The following is a 27,500-nucleotide window of genomic DNA, read 5'->3' on the forward strand; positions in this document are numbered from 1 at the left end:
CTAGTGTACTGTACTGTACTGGACTGGACTCTACTGGACTCTACTGTACTGTACTGGACTGGATGGTGATGTACAGATGTGTGTGTGTGTGTGTGGTTACATTAACAACCAGTAGTGAGCTGTAACTGGAAACCAGACTGTCCCAGTTCAGAGTTGAACTTTTAAAGTTACATAGAAACTTTTCTGTGTAACGACGCCTATTAGGAACTTATTGGGATCAATATTATGATGATTACAGTGTATCAGTCACATTTGATTGATCATGTTCACTTTGAACTCTAATGGTATCAGTGATATAGTGTGAGTGACAATACAGGTGTGCTGAGTGATGACCTCTGACCGCTGTCTGCGTTCATGAATGGAGACACATTGTCGATTGAGTATGAGGATGTTTGTTCCAGACAAGCTCTGGTTTAATAATAATAACTTTACTGGACTCTTACGTGGTCCAATACGTATCCAGATACAAGGTACACAATTCAGGGACAATGTGTTTTAATATGAAACAATTTGATTCGATTTAATTAAATTCTACATTAAAATAAACTTCAAATCCATTTATTTTATAAAACACCAGAGAATCCCAACTATTTGTTTCTTTATAGGGTGATACTGAAGACAATTCACTGATTTCAGAATTACAGACATTGTGTTTGTTGCTTTTCTAACAGACAGACAGGCAGGCAGGCAGGCAGACAGACAGACAGACAGACAGACAGACAGACAGACAGACAGACAGACAGAGAGACACAGACACAGACACAGACACAGACAGGCAGGCAGGCAGGCAGGCAGACAGACAGACAGACAGACAGACAGACCTCAGTTGTGGTGTGTTTAATATTTGTGCATTGTTGCTAGCTGTGCTAGCTGTGTTAGCATCCACAGACTCCTCCTTACCTGCACAGGTGTCACTGTGTCGTCTCGCCAGGTGAGTGTTAAGATCTGTCGACTGCTGCACTTAGATTTTTTGTCTCTGGCGTTGACCTTTGACCTTTCAGGAGAGTGGAGACCCTAACTTTTGAATCAGACCATCGACCGGTTCCAGGGGTCTGCGTACCGATGTGGTGGCATCTATAACGTTAAAACTGATTTTTGACTCGTATCAAAAAATCTTTACACTACTAATACTAACCTAATTACTGATTACTCATCAATTAGGTTACAAGTATGGATCAGAGAACATGTTCTCTTTTTGGAGTTTAGAACAAGCTTTAAATAAGTAAAAGAGATCTGGAGTTCATTAAACAGACTGTAAACTGGACCTGCACTGTAACCTGGAACTGGAGATAGACCTGGACTTTAAGCTGGACCTGGACCTGTACTGTAACCTGGAACTGGACCTAGACCTGGACTTTAAGCTGGAGAAGGCCTGATTGGCTGCAGACATACAGGATGGTATCATCTGCATAGAAATATACAGCGATCAGCCCTAACACAGTGAGCTCTGCCAGTAATACTGATTATCACTCGGTAACAGGTGAGGGGGGGGGGGTATATCAGTGCTCCTGTCAGTGGGTCGGGGGGGTATCATGGCTCCTGTCAGTGGGGGGGGTATATCAGGCAGACAGTGAACAGAGTTTATGTGTTAGAAGCAGGAAAAATGTACAGCATGAGGATCTGATTCACTTTGACAAGAACCACATTGTGATGGACGACTGGATCAGAACATCTCCAAACCTGCAGCTCTTGTGGGGGGTTCCCGGTCTGCAGAGGAGACAGGGTCATGGGGGGCCAAGGCTCATTGATGCACGTGTGGAGTGAAGGCTGGCCCGTGTGGTCCGATCCAACAGACAAACTACTGTAGCTCAAACTACTGAAACAGTTAATGCTGGTTCTGATACAAAGGGGTCAGAACACACAGTGCAGAGCAGTCTGTTAGTCCTGAGTCTGATAAATATTTTAATAATTCAAATTTAAACATCAAACATAGTTAAACAGTTTGTAATTTCTCTCACATCAAAACAATGAGGTGGTGAAGCAGCCTGGGATCATGGGAGTTGTTGTCTTCACCACCACTGCTGTCATTGCTTTTTAAAGTGCAGGTCCTAAAGTCCTAAAGTCTGTATCTGACTCAGTGACTGAATGATGACGTTCATACCGTTAGTCAGTTTAGTGTTGGAGTTTCCTGATCTCGACATTCTTAAGGAGGCTTTTTGCCTCATTTCAAATCGCAGAATATTCTGCTGGTTTTGACCCATTGACATGGTCAGTCTGCTAGGTGAGTGAAACACGTCATTAGTAGACAGAATATTATAACAGACTCTTCAGGAGGACAAAGTGTAAATCATTTATAGGATTATTCATTCTGTAAATCAGTAGCTTGATTTATGATTGATTCATTGATTGGCTCCTCTTTGCCCTGTTATTACATTAACAAACTCTTTTTCAAATTAAAAGTACTCAGAATCCCTTCATTTCCAAACAAGGCTTTTATTGTGAAACATTTGCAGGACCATGTTATGGGAAATGGGACTCTAATATATCCCAATCCCATTTTGTGCTGTGAAAATCTGAGGAACGTAGGAATGACCCCCTTCATCAGATCTGAGGTCAGCAATGTTTACTACCAAAAGAGACAAAACAAGAAAATCTGTTTGGAGCCACAAAACATTTCTGAGCCTTAAAATTTCTCTGCAGATCAAACAAACTGTAAACCAGCAGCGTTGGTGGTGAAAGAAAGAAACAAATTCTCCTCTGAGACTTTTATTCTTTTGGATTTGGAGTCCAAAGTTAGCCGAGCTAGGAAGACTCAAGACTAACAGCATATGCTGATGATGTTTGGTGTTTAATGGATACATATTTTTATGATTGGAGAGTGAAAGAGTCTAATCCCCCCGTCCCTCCGGTTTACTGTAAATGCTGGTTGCCTGTGCCAGCATAGAAGAAGTATATCATATTGTTGATTGTCTGCAGTGATGATGTATTTCTGTAGTCTCAGATTACCGCAGACAATAATCTCTGTGGTGATCAAAGGTTTATGATACCGACACGTTTTCATCAGTTAGATAATCTTCACTAACAAGTGAGAATATTTTATTGGAGTATAAACACAACGAAGCTGTTCAGGTGGACGAGTTGATCAGACGACCTCTGTAGTCTCGTTTAGACTCATTAGCAACTTGTTAGCAACCACCTTTTTAAGCATTGTTAGCATTCACAGGACGGATAGTTACTGACCGGTTTGAAGCTTGAGTTAACCACAGACTTATTTCAGACATCTGACTTTGTTAGCTAACATGCTAACTCCGTTCAGGGTTTTAGCGCTGTGCTCTGAATACATGCGAGCTCTCTTTGTAGCATGGTGATTGTTCAGTATGTAGATCTCTCCTGGAACGGCCTACAGCCACATATTGATCATTCAATAGGCAGACAGAGTAAGTGCTGCAGTATCTGCACCCACTGTTACTGACCTGTAAAAACAAGGCCGACACTCTGAGAATACAAACCAGCACAAAGCCCAAAAGCTGCCGGCAGAGAGCCTGAAAGTGAACCAGTATTAATGCATGAACTTTAATGCACTTACTTCCTGTTTGTGTTTACATGGTCTTCTTCCCGTTAATAACAACCTAATATATCATCTTAATCTGTGTGATTATGATTATTGATCATCCTAAGATACACTATCACACCCTGTTTGACTGTGTCACATTCTGCTCATTAATACACCCTCATCCACTCTCTGCTTCTCTTTAAGTTTACAGAATCTCCTGAAACTCATTTTTATTTCTGTGCAAACTGTCTGGGCCTCCTGTAGGGAGGAGGAGGGGGAGGAGGAGGGGGATGAGGGGGAGGAGAGGAAACAACGAGGAGAAACTGTGAGCTGTCACATGTGGAGGTGTTTCCTCAGTTTGTTCTGCAGGTAGAAGAGAAAGTGTGAAAGTGTAATCCTTTAAACCTCTTCTCCCTCTCTCCTCCCTCTCCTCTATCCTCCTCTCTCCTCCTCCCTCTCTCCTCCCTCTCCTCTCCTCTCCTCCTCTCCCTTCTCTCCTCCTCCCCTCTCTCCTCCTCCCTCCTCTCCTCTATCCTCCCCTCCTCCCCTCTCACCTCCCATCCTCTACTCCTCCTCCTCCCCCCTCCCTGTCTCTCCTCCTGTTGTAGCTGTGTCCCTGTGCTGAGCCGACCTCCATCCTGATGATCTCCAGTCTCCTCCTTTCCATCCTGCTCTGACTCAACTCCTCTGACCTGAACACCCCCCTCCTCCGCTCCTCCCCTCTGCCCCCCCCAGCACTGACCTCTGACCTCCCTGTTTCCTCCACATCATCATGGATCTGAAACGTTTTGGAGGAGCTCTCTGCAGGATCCCTGACACTTAAACCGTCTGACCTCTGGCTGGTCAGGACCGTCTCCTCCCAGCGAGTCCAGCCCCTCCATCACTTCCTGTCCCGTCCTCCTCGATACTGACGGCGTCCACCATGTCGGAGGGGCTGCTGCAGGTGGAGATCCCGGACTTCGGCAGCAGCGTGCTGGGCAGCCTGAACGAGCAGCGGCTGCTGGGTCACTACTGCGACGTCTCCATCCTTGTGCAGGGTCAGGCCTTCAAGGCTCACCGCGCCGTCCTCGCCGCCTCCTCGCTCTACTTTAGAGACCTGTTCAGCTCCGCAGCTGACTCCTCCTCTTCCTCGTCCTCCTCTTCCTCCCAGGCGGTGTTCGAGCTGCCGTCCTCGGTGACGCCAACGTGTTTTCAGCAGATTCTGTCCTTCTGCTACACGGGACGCCTCAGCATGGCCGCCAGCGAGCAGCTGGTGCTCATGTACACTGCCGGGTACCTGCAGATCCAGAACATTGTGGAGCGAGGCATGGAGCTGATGATGATGAAGGCCTCCTCCTCCTCCTCGCCTCTTTGCTGCGACTCACAGGTGGGTGTAGCCCCGCCCACAGAGCAGGACAGCTGCTTCCTGTTCCTCATGTTCAGTCTGCGACCAACAAGAAACTAAACGTGTTGGAAAACATCTGATTGTGGATATAAAGGCTGAAGGAGTCAACTGTGACTCCCAGGGTGCATTTCACTAACAAACAGCCAATCAGAGAGTTCAACCCTAAAGATACATTCCTCAGTAACCCTAGCGACATACGAACAGATCTCGTCACATTCATTGATTATCTCGTGTTTAGTATTTTCTCTTTGGTACGAACGTTAGCATTCGTGCAGTTTAAGGTGTTCCTGCAGTTCCTCTAGTGGCCACCGGAGGCTCCAGCAGTGAGTCCGGCTAATTATCAAACTGCACAATAAACAATAAACAATAAACATGTTTACTGTTGGTCTCTAGAGATCACTGTACACTGTACAACTCACCTTTTAAATTATATTTAATTTAAATTAATAAGTTACGCGTAATAACTGCGCAGCATGATGATAATAATGTAAGTAATATACGTTTTTTCGGAGCATTAGCGTCTCTTTTTAACTTTATTTTAACCCTTTGATGTACGACAGACAACCTCAGCAGACGAGCTTGGGGGCTTCGACGCCCCAATGGTCCAGCAGCAACACAGTGCCCCCCCGCTGCAGGAGACCAGTCCAGACCAGCCGTCCCTGAGCCCCGAGGAGCTGCTGCTGGCCGTCAGCAGGATCAAACAGGAGAGAGCCGACACTCCTCCTGCTGAGGAGAACGGAGCAGCAGGAGGAGGAGGAGGAGGAGGAGGAGAGGAGGCCAGGTGAGGAGGCAGATCTGTGGGAGGTTTTAAGGTTTTCTTGGTGACCTTGTGACCCGGACTTAAAGGTCCACTCAGAAGCCCAGTTTTGTGTTACGTAACCTCTTCAACCAATATGTCCACTGTCTGTCAGAGGCTGCAGAGCTCAGTGTTAGAGAGCATCCTTTGGTACCAACTGTGTCACAGTAGAAGTATTGTTCTAACTTCAGACATAAAACATATTATATATATATATATATATATAATATATATATTCCCCCAATACATCAACTTCCCTCAAATGTATTCAAACTAAAGTAATGAGCCTGTACGCAGCAGAAAGTTATTAAGATATTTCTGTAAAAATGTAAAAGGTTGTCATACAAATAAATTCTCCAGTAAAGTACAGATACTAGAAAACTATTTGTACTTTGTTTGTTACTTCGACCTCTGATTAAAGCTTCAAAATATCTTCAGAGAAAACTTTTACTTTTTGTAAAATACTGTAAAATGTCCATTAATAGAACACTTATTGTTATTTTATTTATTAAGTTGGAAATACTCTCAAATTGATTATTAAGTATGAATATTACTTGTATCAAACATGATCCAGCTCCCAGAGACAAAGGCTAGGTCTTAATGCTTAATTCAGATTTTTTGCTGAGATTTTTTGCGTAGTTATTCGCATTATAATTTAAACGTGACAACAGTCTACGGCCCCGAAGTCACCCGCATACGCTGAAGAAGATGTGATGGCACACGCAGCACACTGTGTTTACGGACGTAAATGTGGATGCTACACATGTCAGTGTGTGCGTATCGATTTGAAGTATTTGTACAATCGGACAAAGTTATGATGATGATTATGATATTGCCGCGTCCCGCCTCCTCCGGCACTGCATTGTCACGTTTGTCTCACTTCAATGATGTAAAAGTCGGATGAAATGCGATATGACTGTTCAGACTGAAGTCGCTTTGAGAAATATCAGATATGTTTCTGATTTAAGACCTCATATGAAAGTGGATCAGATCTGAGCTGTTCAGACATAAATAAATCAGATATGGGCAAAAAAGTCGTATTTGGGCTTTTGCCTGCAGTCTGAACGTTATGGAGCCAGAACAGTCTCATAATGGATAAATGCACACAGAAATGAATAAATGCATCACAAATACAAATCTTATCTTTATATATGTATAATTTTTTTTTTTATGGATTGAAGCATATTTGTGTGTGCATTGAAAATGCATTTGTGTATCGAGTCATATTCAATTCAATTCAATTTTATTTGTATAGCGTCAATTCATAACAGAAGTTATCTCAGGACACTTTTCAAATAGAGCAGGTCTAGACCGAACTCTTTATATATATATACAACTCCACAAATACATTCGTGAGGCCTTTTTCTTGCATTTATTCATTTCTGTGTGCATTTATCCATTATGAGACTGTTCTGGCTCCATAGAACGTAGCCAAAGAGTCTCGTATCAAAAGACTACCTGAGCAGCAGGGTTACAAACAGGTTTTATGGATCCAGATTGTCCCTATAAAATCCAGACCAGGCCTCTAATGGAGACCTGCCTCTATTCGGGACTCTTTTATTAGATGTTTTACAGTAAATAAAGTCTGTTCTGTCCGTCTCTTCCTGGTCTAACTGGTCCGTGTTCTGTCCTCAGAGTGGACCTCGCCGGGGACCTGCAGTCTTCCAGGAGCAGCGCTCTGTGCTACCTGGGTGCAGGTGGAGGTTTGGTTCCAGGGCTGCAGTCCTACCTGCTGGCAGGCGGGGGGCGCTCCAGTCCGGGAGGCTCCAGTCTTCCCACAGACTCCCCTCCCTCTCACCCGCCCACCGAGGAAGAGCTGGAGGAGGATTACTACGGGAACACGGTCCACCCCGGACTCTACCAACACATCTACGGACATCCCGGAAACCCCTACAGTGAGTGACGTCATGGTACAGTCCAAGCTCCACTACTAACCACAGCGGTGGTTAGCTGTGGTTAGTAGTGGTTAGTAGTGGTTAGCTGTGGTTAGCAGTGGTTAGCAGTGGTTAGCAGTGGTTATCTGTGGTTAGTAGTGGTTAGCTGTGGTTAGTAGTGGTTAGTAGTGGTTAGCTGTGGTTAGTAGTGGTTAGCTGTGGTTAGTAGTGGTTAGTAGTGGTTAGCTGTGGTTAGTAGTGGTTAGTAGTGGTTAGCTGTGGTTAGTAGTGGTTAGTAGTGGTTAGCTGTGGTTAGCAGTGGTTAGCAGTGGTTATCTGTGGTTAGTAGTGGTTAGTAGTGGTTATCTGTGGTTAGTAATGGTTAGTAGTGGTTAGCTGTGGTTAGTAGTGGTTAGCTGTGGTTAGTAGTGGTTAGCTGTGGTTAGTAGTGGTTAGTAGTGGTTAGCTGTGGTTATCTGTGGTGAGTAGTGGTTAGTAGTGGTTAGCTGTGGTTAGCAGTGGTTAGTAGTGGTTAGTAGTGGTTAGCTGTGGTTAGTAGTGGTTAGTAGTGGTTATCTGTGGTTAGTAGTGGTTAGTAGTGGTTAGCTGTGGTTAGCTGTGGTTAGTAGTGGTTAGTAGTGGTTAGCTGTGGTTAGTAGTGGTTAGTAGTGGTTAGTAGTGGTTAGCTGTGGTTAGTAGTGGTTAGTAGTGGTTAGTAGTGGTTAGCTGTGGTTAGTAGTGGTTAGCTGTGGTTAGCTGTGGTTAGCTGTGGTTAGTTGTGGTTAGTAGTGGTTAGCTGTGGTTAGTTGTTTTGGTTAGTAGTGGTTAGTAGTGGTTAGCTGTGGTTAGTAGTGGTTAGCTGTGGTTAGTAGTGGTTAGCATTGGTTAGCTGTGGTTAGTCAGTGGTTAGTAGTGGTTAGCTGTGGTTAGTAGTGGTTAGTATTGGTTAGTAGTGGTTAGCTGTGGTTAGTAGTGGTTAGGTGGTTAGTAGTGGTTAGCTGTGGTTAGCAGTGGTTAGCAGTGGTTATCTGTGGTTAGTAGTGGTTAGCTGTGGTTAGTAGTGGTTAGCTAGTGGTTAGTAGTGGTTAGCTGTGGTTAGTAGTGGTTAGTAGTGGTTAGTAGTGGTTAGTAGTGGTTAGTAGTGGTTAGCTGTGGTTAGTAGTGGTTAGTAGTGGTTAGCTGTGGTTAGTAGTGGTTAGTAGTGGTTAGTAGTGGTTAGCTGTGGTTAGTAGTGGTTAGCTGTGGTTAGTAGTGGTTAGCTGTGGTTAGCTGTGGTTAGTAGTGGTTAGTAGTGGTTAGCTGTGGTTAGCTGTGGTTAGTAGTGGTTAGTAGTGGTTAGTAGTGGTTAGTAGTGGTTAGCTGTGGTTAGCAGTGGTTAGTAGTGGTTAGTAGTGGTTAGCTGTGGTTAGTAGTGGTTAGTAGTGGTTAGCTGTGGTTAGCTGTGGTTAGTAGTGGTTAGTAGTGGTTAGTAATGGTTAGTAGTGGTTAGCTGTGGTTAGCTGTGGTTAGTAGTGGTTAGCTGTGGTTAGTAGTGGTTAGCTGTGGTTAGTAGTGGTTAGCTGTGGTTAGTAGTGGTTAGTAGTGGTTAGCTGTGGTTAGCAGTGGTTAGCAGTGGTTAGTAGTGGTTAGTGTGGTAACTAGTGGTTAGCTGTGGTTAGTAGTGGTTAGTAGTGGTTAGCTGTGGTTAGCTGTGGTTAGTAGTGGTTAGCTGTGGTTAGCTGTGGTTAGCTGTGGTTAGTAGTGGTTAGTAGCGGTCATCGGCTCAGAGAAGGTTTAGAGAACAAACTCAGTTAGCAGCTGACGTGCTATCATGCTAAGCTAATTCTGTTTTACAACAGACAGTACTGAGTTTTTTTCTGCTGATCAAACGTTGAGTCCTTTCTGTCTCGTCTCTTCCCCTAACTTGTCATCAGTCCTTTTTCCCACAAAAGCAACAACTGACCCTTTATAAGTCCCGCCCCCTTTTGCTCTGTGCTCCAATCACAGTTGACCCTCAACCAACTTCCTCCTTTCCTGCACTTAGATATGCTAGCTGTGCTGAATATGGTTGAAAGATAAATGAGACATATATATTTTAAGCTAGTTAAAGTTAGCAAATCGCTAACTAGCTAATTTACAACAATTGTTAGTAAGCTAACGTTTTGCTAAGATGTTAGCATTTGTTTCTCCTTTGTCGGTCTTCTTGTTCTAGTCCAAGAGAAGATGGAGATGCTCTCCCTCCCATTGGCCAACGAGCGTCGGCCCTGCGTGCTGGTTGGTCGGGACAACATGGCGCTGCCCGCCAGTCTGATCAGTCAGATCGGGTATCGCTGCCACCCGTCACTCTACACCGAGGGAGACCCCGGAGAGAAGGTGGAGCTGGTGGCAGGTAGGACAACAGAACACCTGTCCAGCTGTGAGCAGACATGATGTAGGCAGTCGCCACCTGGTGGGCCGAGAGGGTACTGCAGGTCGGCCGCGAGAGGTCATTTACAACAAATAAATAAAAAGATAATTTAATTTAATATTGCCATAAAACATTTATGATTAAATATTTACCTTTGAAAAAGCAACCAGAAGTAATAAAAGAAAGACAAAGGATTATAATCATGTTTATTCATTTATTTGACCTATTTTTAATCCTATTTTTTATCTCGTCACTGGCGGGAAAATAGTTCAAACACAGTTAACGGAGAATAAACCTCAACAAGTGAATCAAAATGAATCTGTGAAACCAAAAAGCAGCTGTGTGCTCGAGGATGCAGACAGACAGACAGACAGACAGACAGACAGACAGACTGAGTGCCAACAGACTGAGCCAGACGAAAACAAATGATTGAATGTCCATTAAACATTAAATCACTTTAATTTATAAAATGTCTGAATTCATAGATTACAGCAGAAATACGTCACTTTATTTTCATCAGAAGTCTGTCTGTGTCCAACTCTTCCTCACAGGTTAGTTAATGACAGACAGTCAGTGAGTGTGTCTGTGTCCAACTCTTCCTCACAGGTTAGTTAATGACAGACAGTCAGTGAGTGTGTGTGTGTCCAACTCTTCCTCACAGGTTAGTTAATGACAGACAGTCAGTGAGTGTGTCTGTGTCCAACTCTTCCTCACAGGTTAGTTAATGACAGACAGTCAGTGAGTGTGTCTGTGTCCAACTCTTCCTCACAGGTTAGTTAATGACAGACAGTCAGTGAGTGTGTCTGTGTCCAACTCTTCCTCACAGGTTAGTTAATGACAGACAGTCAGTGAGTGTGTCTGTGTCCAACTCTTCCTCACAGGTTAGTTAATGACAGACAGTCAGTGAGTGTGTCTGTCGTGGCAATAGGATTGTTAGGAAGGTCATTAAACTCAAAAGTGTCTGAGAGACTGAAGAGTTACGTAAATATATATATTTATATTCTGTCTGTGTGTGTGTGTGTGTGTGTGTGTGTGTGTGTGTGTGTGTGTGTGTCTGTGTGTGTGTGTGTCTGTGTGTGTGTGTGTGTGTGTGTGTGTCTGTGTGTGTGTGTGTGTGTGTGTGTGTGTGTGTGTGTGTGTGTGTGTGTGTGTGTGTGTGTGTGTGTGTGTGTGTGTGTGTGTGTGTGTGTGTGTGTGTGTGTGTGTGTGTGTGTGTGTGTGTGTGTGTGTGTGTGTGTGTGTGTGTGTGTGTGTGTGTGTGTGTGTGTGTGTGTGTGTGTGTGTGTGTGTGTGTGTGTGTGTGTGTGTGTGTGTGTGTGTGTGTGTGTGTGTGTGTCTGTGTGTGTGTGTGTGTGTGTGTGTGTGTGTGTGTGTGTGTGTGTGTGTGTGTGTGTGTCTGTGTGTGTGTGTGTGTGTGTGTGTGTGTGTGTGTGTGTGTGTGTGTGTGTGTGTGTGTGTGTTGTGTGTCTGTGTGTGTGTGTGTGTGTGTGTGTGTGTGTGTGTGTGTGTGTGTGTGTGTGTGTGTGTGTGTGTGTGTGTGTGTGTCTGTGTGTGTGTGTGTGTGTGTGTGTGTGTTGTGTGTGTGTGTGTTCAGGTTCAGGTGTGTTTATGACTCGAGGTCAGCTGATGAACTGTCACCTGTGTGCGGGAGTCAAACACAAGGTGCTGCTCAGGAGACTTCTGGCTACGTTCTTCGACAGGTGAGAGATCCTGAACCTGGTTAGCCTAGCTTAGCATAAAGATTGGACACAGACTGCAGCTGCTACGTTAGCCAGACAGCCAGTTAGCCTACAGAGCAGCTAAACTAATGTTAAAGGCCTGTCTGAGCCGCTAGTGCTTAAAGCTAATGTTAGCAACTGTTAGCACTGTTAGCCGTGAATGTGCTCGTTCCCTAGTGACTATAAAAGCTGTTAGCCCTGTTAGCTCTGTTAGCACTGTTAGCCCTGTTAGCGCTGTTAGCCCTGTTAGCACTGTTAGCTCTGTTAGCCCTGTTAGCTCTGTTAGCACTGTTAGCTCTGTTAGCTCTGTTAGCTCTGTTAGCTCTGTTAGCACTGTTAGCCCTGTTAGCACTGTTAGCTCTGTTAGCTCTGTTAGCCCTGTTAGCTCTGTTAGCCCTGTTAGCTCTGTTTGCCCTGTTAGCTCTGTTTGCACTGTTAGCACTGTTAGCTCTGTTAGCTCTGTTAGCTTTAGCACTGTTAGCTCTGTTAGCCCTGTTAGCTCTGTTAGCCCTGTTAGCTCTGTTAGCTCTGTTAGCCCTGTTAGCACTGTTAGCTCTGTTAGCCGTCGGTGTCCCTCACTCTGTAGCCATTAGGCCACGCCCCCTGCCAGCGAGCTCGCAGCCTTTCGGACTTTAGTTCCGCTTTAACGAGCGAGTTAAACTTCCTGATCCGGTTCCTGTTGCACATGTGCAGTCGACACTCGTGTGGTCGAAGGTTTTCGGCGCCACATGTACGTTCCCGGACGCTCGCGGCTACACGGAGGCAAAACGGTAGAATTACGGTCGTAGAGACTTTTTAACCGGGCTGTGACTCATCAGTTATCTGATTGGACAGTTTAACCTCCGACACTCTTTTCTACGCTCTGACATCATCATCGCCAGCGTGTCACACCCAGACGCTCTGACATCATCAGACATCACGTGACATCAGTGAAATGTTCAGGAAGGTTCTGACAGAGTGAGCGGCTCCAACATCCAGCTGCTGCTTTACAACAGCTCATATAGTCTCCACTGACAGCCGCAGACAATCTACAGCTCATATAGTCTCCACTGACAGCCGCAGACAATCTACAGCTCATATAGTCTCCACTGACAGCCGCAGACAATCTACAGCTCATATAGTCTCCACTGACAGCCGCAGACAATCTACAGCTCATATAGTCTCCACTGACAGCCGCAGACAATCTATTCAATTCGATTTTTTCAATTCGATTTTATTTGTATAGCGCCAATTCATAACAGAAGTTATCTCAGGACACTTTTCAAATAGAGCAGGTCTAGACCGAACTCTTTAACATTAATTACAGAGACCCAACAGTACCACCATGAGCAAGCACTTGGCGACAAGGGCAAGGAAAAACTGCCTGTTAAAAGGCAGAAACCTAGGACAGATCCTCCGGCTCTAGGTGGGTGGTCGTCTGTCTCGACCAGTTGGGGTGAGAGAGAGAGAGAGAGAGAGAGAGAGAGAGAGAGAGAGAGAGAGAGAGAGCGACAGACAGACAGACAGGTGCACAGCAACAACAGTATTGGCAATGGCAGTCAAGCAGGACCATGGCAGGAGGCTCCACCAGGATCCATGAGAACCTGCGAGACGAGAAAGCACAAGAACTCCGGGGAAGAAGTGGAGTTAGTAACATGCATTAAAGGGACATGAATGAGTGCAGAAAGAGAGAGGAAGAGAGTAGCTCAGTGCACCATGGGAAATCCCCCCGATAGTCTAGGCCTATAGCAGCATAACTAAGGGATGGTTCAGGACTCACCTGATCCAGCCCTAACTATAAGCTTTATCAAAGAGGAATGTCTTAAGCCTACTCTTGAAAGTGGTGAGGGTGTCTGCCTCCCGAACCACAACTGGAAGCCGGTTCCACAGGAGAGGAGCTTGGTAACTGAAGGCTCTGGCTCCTGTTCTACTTTTAGAGACTATAGGAACCACAAGTAGCCCAGCATTCAGAGAACGTAGTGTTCTAGTGGGGTAATAGGGTACTATGAGCTCTTTAAGATATGAAGGGGCCTGACCATGAAGAGCTTTATAGGTGAGGAGGAGTATTTTAAATTCAATTCTACATTTTATAGGGAGCCAATGCAGAGTAGCTAGTACAGGAGAGATGTGATCTCTTTTTCTAGTTCCTGTCAGTACTCGTGCTGCAGCGTTCTGAATTAATTGGAGCGTTTTAATGGACTTATTGGGGCAACCTGATAATAAAGAGTTGCAGTAATCCAGCCTTGAAGTAACAAATGCATGGATTAGTTTTTCTGCATCTGTCTGTGATAGTATGTGTCTAATTTTTCTAATATTACGTAAATGAAAGAAGGCAGTCCTAGAGGTCTGCTTTATGTGGGAGTTAAATGACAAATCCTGATCAAAGATAACTCCAAGATTCCTGACAGTGGTGCTAGAGGCCAAGTTAATGCCATCTAGAGTGACTATATCTTTAGACAATGAGTCTCTAAGGTTTTTGGGGCCAAGAACAAGAATTTCGGTTTTTTCTGAGTTTAACATCAGAAAATTGCAGGTCATCCAGGATTTTATGTCCTTAAGACATGTTTGTAATTTAGATAATTGATTAATTTCATTGGGTTTGATTGATAGATATAACTGCGTATCATCTGCATAACAGTGAAAGTTAATGGAGTGATTCCTAATAATGTTGCCTAAAGGGAGCATATATAAAGTAAATAGTATTGGTCCAAGTACAGAACCTTGTGGAACTCCATGACTAACTTTAGTATTTATGGAGGATTCATCGTTAACATGTACAAACTGAGTACGATCTGATAAGTATGACTTAAACCAGGTTAGGGCAGTTCCTTTAATGCCAATTTGATGCTCAAGTCTCTGTAAAAGAATATCATGGTCAATGGTGTCAAATGCAGCACTAAGATCTAATAATACAAGTACAGAGACAAGTCCATTGTCAGAAGCAGTCAGAAGGTCATTATTAACTTTAACCAGAGCTGTCTCTGTGCTATGATGAACTCTAAATCCTGACTGAAAATCCTCAAATAAACTATTGTTATGTAGAAAGTCACACAACTCTTTGGCGACTACTTTCTCCAGAATCTTAGAGAGGAACGGGAGGTTAGAAATCGGTCTATAGTTGGCTAAAACCCCTGGGTCAAGAGTAGACTTTTTAAGAAGGGGTTTAATTACAGCTACTTTAAAGGACTGTGGTACATATCCTGATAATAAAGAAAGATTAATCATATCCAGTAAAGAAGTGCCAATTAAGGGAACAACTTCTTTAAGCAGCCTAGTTGGGATCGGGTCTAACAGACAGGTTGATGGCTTCGATGAAGAAATGATTGAAGTTAACTGATGAAGATCGATAGCAGAAAAACAGTCTAAATATACATCTAAGTTTACATTGACAGAAGTCCCTGAACTTGGAGAGCCACTGATAACTGTTGATGGCAGTTGGTGATTAATTTTTTCTCTAATAGTAATAATTTTATTATAGAAGAAGCTCATGAAGTCATTGCTACTTAAGTTTATGGGGATATGTGGCTCGATAGAGCTGTGACTCTCTGTCAGCCTGGCTACAGTGCTGAAGAGGAACCTAGGGTTGTTCTTATTTTCTTCTATTAGTGCTGAGTAATAGGCTCCTCTGGCATTACGGAGGGCCTTTCTATAAATCTTAAGATCATCTTGCCAATTTGAGCGATATTCTGATAATTTGGAAGAGCGCCATTTCCTTTCAGATTTCCTAGCTATTTGCTTTAACTGGCGGGTTTGGTGGTTATACCAAGGTGCTAGTCTCCTATGTTTTAATAATTTCCTTTTTATAGGAGCGATAGAGTCTAATGTTGATCGTAGTGAGCCTGTAGCACTATCGACAAGATTATCAATTTCAGAGGGACTAAAGTTGTTATAGGACTCTGTTAAATTCAGACATGGCATTGAATTAAACACTGAAGGAATCTCCTCCTTAAATTTAGCTACAGCACTGTCAGATAGACATCTGCTGTAGGAAGTTTTGCCTAATGGCTTATAATCTAATAGTATGAATTCAAAAGTTACTAAATAATGGTCAGATAGGAAAGGATTATGTGGGAAGACTATTAAATGTTCAATATCAATGCCATATGATAAAACAAGGTCAAGAGTGTGATTAAAACAATGAGTTGGTTTATTTACACTCTGACAGAAGCCAATTGAGTCTATTAATGATATAAATGCATTACTAAGGCTGTCATTGTCAACATCCACATGAATATTAAAATCACCTACAATAATTACTTTATCTGATTTAAGGACTAAGCTTGATAGAAACTCTGAAAATTCAGATATAAAATCAGAGTACGGTCCAGGAGCGCGGTACACTATAACAAATAGAACTGGCTGCAGTGTTTTCCAGTTTGGGTGAGAAAGACTAAGAACAAGGCTTTCAAATGAATTATAATTTAGTTTAGGTTTAGGGTCCATTAAAACGCTCGAATCATATATAGCTGCTACTCCACCTCCTCGGCCTGTGCCTCGAGGAATGTGAGTATTAATATGACTGGGGGGTGGATTCATTTAGGCTAACATACTCCTCGTGGGACAACCAGGTCTCAGTAAGACAAAGTAAATCAATATCATAATCTGATATTAATTCATTCACTAGAACAGCTTTAGAGGACAGAGACCTGATATTTAACAGTCCACATTTCATTCTCTTATTTTGTGCTACTGAGGAGTTGGTTTTAATTTTTATTAGATTTTTATGTTGAACTCCTCTTGTTTTTATTTCTTTAAATAGTTTAGGTGGTCGGGGGACAGACACAGTCTCTATGGGGTTTTGGGTGGGTGACTGTTCTAAAGAAAGCGCAGAGGAGTGTGTAAGACAGCAGCTCTGCTTCCTGGTCCTAACTCTGGACTGTCAGGTTTTAGAGATAAACTTCGCCATATTTCTAGATAAGAGAGCCGCTCCATCCAAAGTGGGATGGATGCCGTCTCTCCTAATCAGACCAGGTTTTCCCCAAAAAGGCTTCCAGTTATCAATGAAGCCCACATCGTTTGCTGGACACCACCTCGACAGCCAGCGGTGGAATGACGACATGCGGCTATACATGTCATCACTGGTCACATTGGGGAGGGGTCCAGAGAAAACTACGGTGTCCGACATTGTCTTAGCATAGTTACACACCGACTCCACATTAATCTTAGTGACCTCCGATTGGCGTAAACGGGTGTCGTTACCGCCGACGTGGATAACAATCTTACTGTATTTACGTTTATCTTTAGCCAGCAGTTTTAAATTTGATTCAATGTCGCCCGCTCTGGCCCCAGGGATGCATTTAACTATGGCCGCTGGCTTCGCTAACTTCACGTTTCTGACTATGGAGCTGCCAATAACCAGAGTTGGTTCCTCAGCGGGTGTATCGCTGAGAGGGGAAAATGTATTAGAAACGTGAAGCGGTTGGTGGTGAACTGTGGGCTTCGCCGTTCTAGTCTTCCTTCGCTCAGTCACCCAGCCTCCCTGTCTTCCCGGCTGCTCGGGAACTACCGGGGGATCTACAGAGCTAACAGAAGCTACCTTCGGTCGGCCCGCACCGGCTACCGGGGGCTGGCTAACTATAGCGGCTAAAGATATCTCAGTGGTGCGGTGCCGTTCCTCTAACTCACTAAGCCTCGCCTCCAGCGCAGTAAATAAACTACATTTAATACAGGTACCATTATCTTTAAAGGAGGCAGAGGAATAACTGAACATCTGACACACTGAGCAGGACAGAGGAGAGGGAGAGGGAGAAGCCATAGCTAACTGCTAATGCTAATGAAACTAGAGTGTATGAAAAACTTTGAAAGTAGTGAAAAGTCCCTAAAAGAGGGAGAAACTCCAAGTGTTTAAGTAGAACTAGTCTACGTTTAAATGTTAAGCGGGTAAATAACCGCTGTAACGAGTAAAACTAATTTATATTTAGCGTTCACTGACAGAGCTACAGCACCAAACAGTGTACACAGAGCAGGAAGTAAACCGGAAGTGAGTCAGTACGCTTACCGTAGCACGTCCAACAATGATTAGAGCAGCTTTACAGCTCATATAGTCTCCACTGACAGCCGCAGACAATCTACAGCTCATATAGTGCTGATTGGGTTCTTATGGTTTCCATAGAAACACTCTGGCCAATAGCTGCGGGACAGGAATACGCTCCTCCACCAATGATCCGAGCCGAAAGCCTCTGGACAACCGAGTGTTAAACACCGTCAAACGTAAGACACACACACACACACACACACACACACACACACACACACAGTAACACACACACACACACACACACACACACACACACACACAGTAACACACACACACACACACACACACACACAGTAACACACACACACACACAGTAACACACACACACACACACACACACAGTAACACACACACACACACACACACACAGTACACACACACACACACACACACAGTACACACACACACACACACAGTAACACACACACACACACACACACACACAGTAACACACACACACACACACACACAGTAACACACACACACACACACACACAGTAACACACACACACAGTCTGACTCATGGGTTTATGTCTTTTTACTGTATTTTGGAAACACTGAGACTTTTCTCTCCTCCTCCTCCTCCTCCTCCTCCTCCTCCTCTTCCTCCTCCTCCCTCTCCTCCTGCTCTTCCTCTTCCTCCTCCTCCTCCTCCTCCTCTCCCTCTCCTCCTCCTCCTCCTCTTCCTCCTCCTCCTCCCTCTCCTCCTCCTTTCCCTCTCCTCCTCCTCTTCCTTCTCCTCCTCCTTCTCCTCCTCCTCCTCCTCCTCTCCCTCTCCTCCTCCTCTTCCTCCCTCCTCCCTCTCCTCCTGCTCTTCCTCCTCCTCCTCCTCCTCCTCCTCCCTCTCCCTCCTCCTTTCCCTCTCCTCCTCCTCTTCCTTCTCCTCCTCCCTCTCCTCCTCCTCCTCCTCCTCTCCCTCTCCTCCTCCTCCTCCTCTCCCTCTCCTCCTCCTCTTCCTCTTCCTCCTCCTCCCTCTCCTCCTGCTCTTCCTCTTCCTCCTCCTACTCCTCCTCCTCCTCCTCTTCTCTCTCCTCCTCCTCCTCCCTCTCCCTCTCCTCCTCCTCTTCCTCCTCCTCCCTCTCCTCCTCCTCCTCCCTCCTCCTCCTCCCCTCTCCCCTCCTCCTCCTCCTCCTCCTCCCCTCCCTCTCCCTCTCCTCCTCCTCTTCCTCCTCCTCTTCCTCTTCCTCCTCCTCCTCCCTCTCCTCCTGCTCTTCCTCCTCCCTCTCCTCCTGCTCTTCCTCCTCCCTCTCCTCCTGCTCTTCCTCCCTCTCCTCCTCCTCTTCCTCCTCCTCCCTCTCCTCCTCCCCCTCCCTCCTCTCTTCTCTCCTCCTCCTCCTCCCTCTCCCTCTCCTCCTCCCCCTCCTCCTCCTCCCTCTCCTCCTCCCCCTCCTCTTCCTCCTCCTCCTCCTCCTCAGTCTACTGTCAGAACTTTGCTCCTAACTTTAAGGAGAGTGAGATGAACGTCATTGCGGCCGATATGTGCACCAACGCCCGCAGAGTCCGTAAACGTTGGCTCCCCAAGATCCAGTCTCTGCTCCCCGACAGCCTCCCTGCCTCCTCCCACCCCCGCAAGAGTAAGAGAGGAGGAGGAGGTGGAGGAGGAGCATCAGGATCAGGATCAGGAGGTCAGGGAGGAGAAGCAGCGGTGCAGCCCAGCAGCAGCCCCTTCGAGCTGGACCTGCGGCAGCTCAGCGCCTCCTACCTCGGCCTGGAGGCGCCGCTGTATGCCGAGCGCCGCGAGAGGGAGGCGGTCGGGGAGCGAGAGCGGGAGAAGGAGGCCCCGGCTGCCCTCCTGCCTCACCTGCAGTTCGCCGGGTCTCGTGGGGGAGGAGGAGGAGGAGGCACGGGGCAGGCGGAGGAGGCGCTGATGGGAGGCGAAGCAGGCGGGGGAGGGAGTCTACAGACTGAACAACCCCCAGACCTCCCCCTCTCGCTGTCCTCTGCCTCCTCTTCCTCCACCTCCTCCTCCTCACACCCCTCCCCCCAGCCTGCAGAGCCCGCCCCTCCTCACAGGGGATTGGCCGACACAGATGAGAGGGGGGCGGAGCCTCTGGAAGACAGCCAATAAGCTTTCTATTGCATCTGCCTACCTGTATGTAAATAACACAATAGCTACCTGTCCCCCCCATCTGTCTGTCTGTCTCTACCTGTCTGTCTGACCTACCTGTCTCTTCCCCTACCTCACTACTACCTGTCCACCTGTCTACCTCTCTGCCCCCAGTCTGTCTACCTTTCTGTCTGACCTACCTCTGTCTGTCTGTCAGTCTACTCCTTTACCTGTCTGTCCTCCTGCCTGTCTGTTTGCTCGGCTCTGCTGCATGTTACAGCCTCCTGCAGTCCAGCACTCAGGCCCATAGCAACAGGACTGATGATGATGATGATGATGATGATGATGATGATGATGATGATGATATTCACTCTGATAACGACAATAAAGCTTCTTGATAATCAGACTGCTGCGGTCTGTTTCCTGAACTTCCCTGTAGCGCCCCCCGCAGGTCAAACACTGAGCTCTGGATGAGGCTGTAATGCGCTCTGCAGCCTGTAGGGGGCGCTAACAGAGCTGCAAACATTCATCACACAGGTGTTCTGTGATTTACCTGCAGCTTAAAAACAGGTGATTTTTAAAAATATGATACATAAAATAATTCCCTATATGTAGTTTTAAACATTTTATATATCAGGGTGAGTTCTATACATTTATAGAAACATACAGGTTAATATATATATACACACACACACACACACACACACATTATACGCACTTATATTCAACATTAACATTTTTAATTACTTTAAAGTAGAATATAACTGTTTTAACTCAGATGAAGAAGCTTTTATCCAAGAAATGTAATTAATTACACAAATTGAGGAGGTTGGAGGGTTTAAATAAAAAGTCATGTTAAATTAGTTATTTAATCTAATATATGAAATATGACCAATATCAAAATCCCAGAAATTATAACTATCATTATATTGGTAATAATAATATATAATAATAATAGTTCAACAAATCTTATTGTCAGAACAATCACAATGATGTTTTTACTGTATCATCTAATAATCAATAATCAGCTTTGTCTCCATATTAAAGGTTGTCTGTATACAGACGGGTGAATGAACGAGTGCAGAAATAGGACAAATGCAGAAGCTTTCATACGGAACGCGAGGGGTCGCTGAGCGCTGTGCTGAATCAGTCGGAGCAGACCGGCTATGGAAACAAACCACAGAGAGGCTGCGATACAACACAGGCAGAGGGAGAGAGACACCATGTGACTCTGTATATAGAGAATATAATGTTTAATATTAATTTTTATATATATAGAGAGAGAATATAATGTTTAATATTAATTTTTATATATATATAGAGAGAATATAATGTTTAATATTAATGTTTATATATATATATAGAGAGAATATAATGTTTAATATTAATTTTTATATATATAGAGAGAGAATATAATGTTTAATATTAATGTTTATATATATATAGAGAGAGAATATAATGTTTAATATTAATGTTTATATATATATAGAGAGAGAATATAATGTTTAATATTAATGTTTATATATAGAGAGAATATAATGTTTAATATTAATGTTTATATAGAGAGAGAATATAATGTTTAATATTAATGTTTATATAAAGAGAGAATATAATGTTTAATATTAATGTTTATATATAGAGAGAATATAATGTTTAATATTAATGTTTATATATATAGAGAGAATATGTTTAATATTAATGTTTATATATATATATAGAGAGAGAATATGTTTAATATTAATGTTTATATATATATAGAGAGAGAATATGTTTAATATTAATGTTTATATATATAGAGAGAATATGTTTAATATTAATGTTTATATATATATATAGAGAGAATATAATGTGTAATATTAATGTTTATATATATATATAGAGAGAAAACATAATGTTTAATATTAATGTTTATATATATAGAGAGAATATAATGTTTAATATTAATGTTTATATATAGAGAGAATATAATGTTTAATATTAATGTTTATATATAGAAAGAATATAATGTTTAATATTAATGTTTATATATAGAGAGAGAATATAATGTTTAATATTAATGTTTATATATAGAGAGAATATAATGTTTAATATTAATGTTTATATATATAGAGAGAGAATATAATGTTTAATATTAATGTTTATATATATAGAGAGAATATAATGTTTAATATTAATGTTTATATATATAGAGAGAATATGTTTAATATTAATGTTTATATATATAGAGAGAAAATGTTTAATATTAATGTTTATATATAGAGAGAGAATATAATGTTTAATATTAATGTTTATATATAGAGAGAATATAATGTTTAATATTAATGTTTATATATAGAGAGAGAATATAATGTTTAATATTAATGTTTATATATAGAAAGAGAATATAATGTTTAATATTAATGTTTATATATATAGAGAGAATATAATGTTTAATATTAATGTTTATATATATAGAGAGAGAATATGTTTAATATTAATGTTTATATAGAGAGAGAATATAATGTTTAATATTAATGTTTATATATAGAGAGAATATAATGTTTAATATTAATGTTTATATATATAGAGAGAATATGTTTAATATTAATGACATATATACAGAGAGAGAGAATATAATGTTTGATATTAATGTTTATATATAGAGAGAGAATATAATGTTTAATATTAATGTTTATATATAGAGAGAATATAATGTTTAATATTAATGTTTATATATAGAGAGAATATAATGTTTAATATTAATGTTTATATATATAGAGAGAGAATATGTTTAATATTAATGTTTATATAGAGAGAGAATATAATGTTTAATATTAATGTTTATATAGAGAGAGAATATAATGTTTAATATTAATGTTTATATATATAGAGAGAATATGTTTAATATTAATGACATATATACAGAGAGAGAGAATATAATGTTTGATATTAATGTTTATATATAGAGAGAGAATATAATGTTTAATTTTAATGTTTATATATAGAGAGAATATAATGTTTAATATTAATGTTTATATATAGAGAGAGAATATAATGTTAGCTGATATATTAAAGAGAGGGTATGTAACGTTGCAGTGCCTGGGAGTACAGAGTTCAGGAAAATAACAGATCTGTCTCTCAGGTCTCACCATCGTTAAAAAGCCGCGCTGATGGGTTGTCTTTTCTTCTTCTGTTTCTTTTCTTGGTCGGTGCTCGGTGGCTTTAGTTACCTGTGTGACCGACTGGTGAAGGACTCACCTGAGTGCACTCAGGTAGGCAGGTAGGTCAGCTTGTTACAGGCCAGTGTCTGATACCGATACTGGATTATTTTCTTTTCTTTTGCATTTGATTTATTGATTTCAACAAAGATAAGAAAATTGCTGCTGAAATTCAATACCTACCCGAAATCTCACATATGACCTTTAAAGATAACAATCACACACATAAGTCCAAGATTTATTTCTAATGTTTGGGGGTTTTTTTGTATTTCTTGGTGTATTTTCATCTATTTTGGTGGTTTTGATCCAGTTTGCACTCATTCTGTTCCTGTGAGTCTGTCCTCCATATTTTCTCTCAGGTGTTTCCCCACCAGGTGTTTTAAAGTAAAGGTTTTATTTTTGTATATGCAATTAAAAATACAAATGAATCTGTTTTGAAATCATTTTTTGTTGATGTTTTAATCCTGTTGGTTTATATGACAGTCTGATGTACTAATATTAATATATTATTATCAGTTATTGATTGAAATCAGTACATTCATCAGAAATCTCACCTGCAGAGCGGAGCGGGCCTCGGGCGCCCTGCTGCCGCTCTGCATGCTGGGAAACGTAGTTCATAGGCGACGGCGCCATTCTGAACCACGTAAACCTCACCAGCCAATCACAGCAGCCCGGCCGTCGCCTCAGCCAATCAGTGCACTTCAGCTAATTCACCGACCAATCACAGCGCTTCACATCCCCCAGCAACAAATCGTAGCTCCGCAAACCCCCCGCAGCCAATCACAGCGCCCCGAGCACCCGGACAGCCAATCCGATCACAACAACATCCAAGACGCTGCTCGCCACTGCGCCTGCGCACACGGTAGACAGCTGATAACTCATCTATTATGCTACTTCGCTAAATAAAAATCTTCCTGAAAAGTGACCGGAAGCCGCCGCTGGACGCACCGGAGGACCGAAACACAAAGTAAACACGTCTCTGTGTCCGGTACCGGGGGGGTTGGCGGGTGGACGCAGCGGGGTTAGTGCACAATGTGTCGGTGGTTCGAGCCTGGCCGCTCGGCGCCTTCAGACAAAGCTCAGCTAACAGGCTAACGGCTTATTAGCTAGCAGACAGCGAGCGGTAACATCTGCACAGATTGTTCGTTCCGGCGGTAATCTGCTCGGTGTGCGGCGGGAGAGCGACTTAACGGGGACATATCCCGTTCAGCGCGCACACAGACGCCTCCACTGCCGCCGGTAACCGTATTAAAGACAGGTACGGGGTCGGTAAGTAGCCTAGCTCGGGTAGCTAGCTCATATTTTGCCTTGGCTTGCCCGCCATCTTTTTAAAGCAAGATAAATGGGATGTTCAAACCCTCCGAGCCGAGCGGCCCGGGGGCCAGCGGCCCGGCGGCCCAGCGCGGGCTGCCCGCTGTAATCCAGCAGCCAGGGCCGGGCCCGGTGTGTGGGACTGCGGATGGGGATGCTGTGGGGGGGGTTGTGCAGTTTGTTGGTCGCAGCGGGGACTGTTAGCAGTTAGCTCGGCCGTTAGCCGCTGAACCGCAGGAGCGTGCAGGCAGCGAGCCGCCGCCGGACTCGAACATCTGTTGATCCCCGCAGGAGTTCACTGCGAGCCGGGAGGGTTAGAGCTCCTCTCCGCTGCCCGGCAGTCTGCTCCTGCACTGTGGGCTGTTTTACAGTGTGGGGCTGGTCTGTGGGCACAGTTTGATTCACATTCATCAGATCAAAGTTTCTCTCTGGAAGCACTTATTCTGAGGGGCGGGGCTTATGGGCATGATGTGTGACATCATAAATAGTTCAGGAAGTAAGTTCTGGTCCGGTCTGCAACTTACTGTGGGTTTAATCCAGTGTGTGTGTGTGTGTGTGCCTGCCTGTCTGTCTGCCTGTCTGTCTGCCTGTCTGTCTGCCTGTCTGTCTGTCTGTCTGTCTGTCCACACCAGGCCAGTACAGGAGACCGGCCTCTGATCGGGTTTTATAGTAAACAAGGTTTCTATCGGGAATCTGCGATAAATATCACGATACAACGGGAGAAGTTATTGATTGAGAGATACGAGAATATCGTGATAATCGTAAGAATGTACTTTGTGCTCTTGTTGGAGATTCTGTTTCAGGATTAAACCTTTAAGATAAACTCAACGATAGAAAGTAAACAAGTAAACAAAAAGATATAATATTACGTCAACAAACTGAACACAGAAACAAAACCACAGTAAATATCCAGACTAGATCAAACAGATTGATAATCGATCATTCACAGTCTGGTTAACGTCAGTAAATTAAGAACATCTACAATAAGAAGAAATGGATTTTAAATTGACACTAAAACACTTTTATTGCAGATCACAAACTCTTTATTTAACAATCTCCATTAATGTGGTTCAGTGGTTTTATAACACAGATCAGATCTGATGATGTGAGCTCCGTCTTGTCCTCTTGTTTAAAACTAATCAGCTAATCAATAACAGACTATATGCTGGCGACAGAGACAGCTTTGTCCCTGAAGAATGTGAGCATATTCACATAATGCACTTTAACATCGTATATCTCTGTTCAGTATGCTGTGACACTGTTAGCTGGGCGACAAATTCTGATTTAATATATAATATATATTTAATAGTTTACTGTATTATGCATATAGATCTGTATTTATATTTATTACAGTCGCTGTTTACATCTCTAACACTGCTGTCAGGGTTTAAACACACACATTTAAAGACCAGTCATGGAAACACCTGGAAACTGATTACAGTGACAGAATATCCTGGATTAATAATCTACGTTGTTCTGGAGGAAGAAAATATCAAAAAATATTACGTCACAATATTTAGTCTTGTGATATTTTATTAATTGTCAAAGACATTATTAATGTTTGCAGAGTTATAATATAATTATAATATATAAACGGAGGGACGGTCAGCTTCACTGTTGGTAGACGTATTATATATAACTGGTCTTTATTTATATATTTATATATATATATATACATATATATATTTATATATTATAATATATGGGCTGTATCAGCAGATTGCTGCCAGCACTCAGTCCAGCTGTAGTTTACCTCCTCGCTCAGATTATGTAAACCCGACGGTATTCTGTGGTTGGATAATCTCACGCTGACGCTTCAGAGCAGATTAACAGCAAAAAGAAAAATGCTCCTTTTAATTTCTGCTGCTGTTCAAGCAGCTGCATCAGATCATTCAGTCATACATTCGGTTATTGATCACTGATATTGGTTGTTGTGGTTGTTTCAGCTGCTGCTGACACTGGTCAGAGGAGATGTTTCAGGTGTGTTTGCTGTGTGACAGGCAGGTAGGAGCCTCAGTGACTGTAAACAGGGTCCTGCTGTTAAACTCAGTTTCCTGCTGAATAAGAGCAGTTATTAGAGTTTACAGAGGACACCCGGTTGGTTATTACTCATTCATCGGACAGTGTGATGCTGAGTACCTGAAATAGTGATAAGATCAGATATGAGTGTGAACCTGAAGAGTGAGAGTGGCGTATTGATCTACGATCAGACCGCAGTACAGTCGGCTGGTTTGATGATTGTTATCTTTAATCTTTGTCACATATGATAGTAATTGAACCATCGGTGGGTTTCACTGTGGATTTCAGTGTTTTAAGTTTTTTTACTGGTTGAAAGAGGAAACTTTAGACCGATTGTCTGATGTTGTGATTTATTGGTTTGTGAAAGGGTTTTTGAATAGTAATTATAATTTATATACCTTTTAAAAAAACACATAGCTGATTAATTGTTACAAATTAACAATCAACTATTTAGTTAATTAATAGTTCATTGTTTCGGGTAAAAATGTTTTCTTTGGTTCTTTATTATATTTGATGACCTAAAAGATTCAACTATTAATGAAGGAAATAATCTACAGATTAATTAATAATGAAATCATTAATACAGAGTTTCAGAGTCTATAAACAATTTATATGAAAACAAAGTCCTGTATATTTCCATTATTCCTCTCACATTATGGTCTAACGTACAGTTATTATCAGATTATTATTATATTACTATTACGTGACGTTAATTAAAGCTCCACTGTGTTACTGTAATATAATATCAGGTATGTTTTCATTAGTGTTTAATCAGCTGTTCTCATTTAATGGGACGTTTTTATCTTCAGAAGTTAAAGTTCAGCAGTTATTTAGTCCATTAAAATGTCAGGTAACCATGGTAACCTACAGTTTAACGGTGGTTTGGTGACAGTTTGACGTCAATAGTTGATCAGTTGTTTGTTTCCCGAAGCTCAAGGCGACGTCCTCTGATGTCTTAAGATATTCAGTTTATTATTATTCACATTGGAGAATCTGAAATCACAGAATGGGTTAAAATGATTTATTGATTATAAGTAGAAGCAGTGGATTAATGGTTGCTGCTGTAGTGGCTGTAATGATTGACAGGTGAGCCGGTGACCCTCACTGATGTTTGTATAAACCAGAAGAACTGGTCCAACTAGGATGTTTGAACATGTGAGCTCCACAGGAGGACTTTATTATCAGTCTGTCTTTATTCTGATCAATTATTATTACCAGTCTGTCTTTATTCTGATCAATTATTACCAGTCTGTCTTTAT

At 42.6% G+C, this 27,500-nt stretch overlaps 2 protein-coding genes and 1 long non-coding RNA gene across 8 annotated transcripts in view; all 3 read left to right on the forward strand.

Annotated features, from left to right (window-relative positions):
* LOC127359718 (nucleus accumbens-associated protein 2-like) overlaps window positions 1–20,120 on the forward strand; it is a 20,577-nt gene extending 457 nt beyond the window's left edge. Inside the window, exons 2-8 of the mRNA XM_051393720.1 lie at window positions 4,102–4,859; window positions 5,438–5,658; window positions 7,309–7,568; window positions 9,739–9,915; window positions 11,528–11,633; window positions 17,743–17,840; window positions 19,083–20,120. Of these exons, the coding sequence (XP_051249680.1) occupies window positions 4,416–4,859; window positions 5,438–5,658; window positions 7,309–7,568; window positions 9,739–9,915; window positions 11,528–11,633; window positions 17,743–17,840; window positions 19,083–19,735 (1,959 nt within the window). The 5' untranslated portion in view covers window positions 4,102–4,415 and the 3' untranslated portion in view covers window positions 19,736–20,120. The remainder of the gene's footprint in view (window positions 1–4,101; window positions 4,860–5,437; window positions 5,659–7,308; window positions 7,569–9,738; window positions 9,916–11,527; window positions 11,634–17,742; window positions 17,841–19,082) is intronic.
* LOC127359730 (uncharacterized) lies at window positions 9,932–11,352 on the forward strand. The gene is made up of 2 exons (XR_007882815.1): window positions 9,932–10,484; window positions 10,540–11,352. It is a non-coding gene; the product is annotated as an uncharacterized LOC127359730 (long non-coding RNA).
* A 3,605-nt stretch (window positions 20,121–23,725) lies between the features above and the next one.
* Window positions 23,726–27,500, forward strand: part of LOC127359715 (bromodomain-containing protein 3) — a 15,681-nt gene continuing 11,906 nt past the window's right edge. For 3 of the 6 annotated variants that reach the window (XM_051393713.1, XM_051393716.1, XM_051393718.1), the window contains exon 1: window positions 23,726–23,878. The gene's annotated coding sequence lies outside the window, so the exon portion shown is untranslated. Of the gene's footprint in view, window positions 23,879–23,908; window positions 24,181–27,500 lie in introns of those variants that run through there. The other 3 variants (XM_051393717.1, XM_051393714.1, XM_051393715.1) reach the window with 3 other exon arrangements.

This window comes from Dicentrarchus labrax, unplaced genomic scaffold, assembly GCF_905237075.1.
Source record: "Dicentrarchus labrax unplaced genomic scaffold, dlabrax2021, whole genome shotgun sequence".
NCBI classification, from domain to species: Eukaryota; Metazoa; Chordata; class Actinopteri; family Moronidae; genus Dicentrarchus; species Dicentrarchus labrax.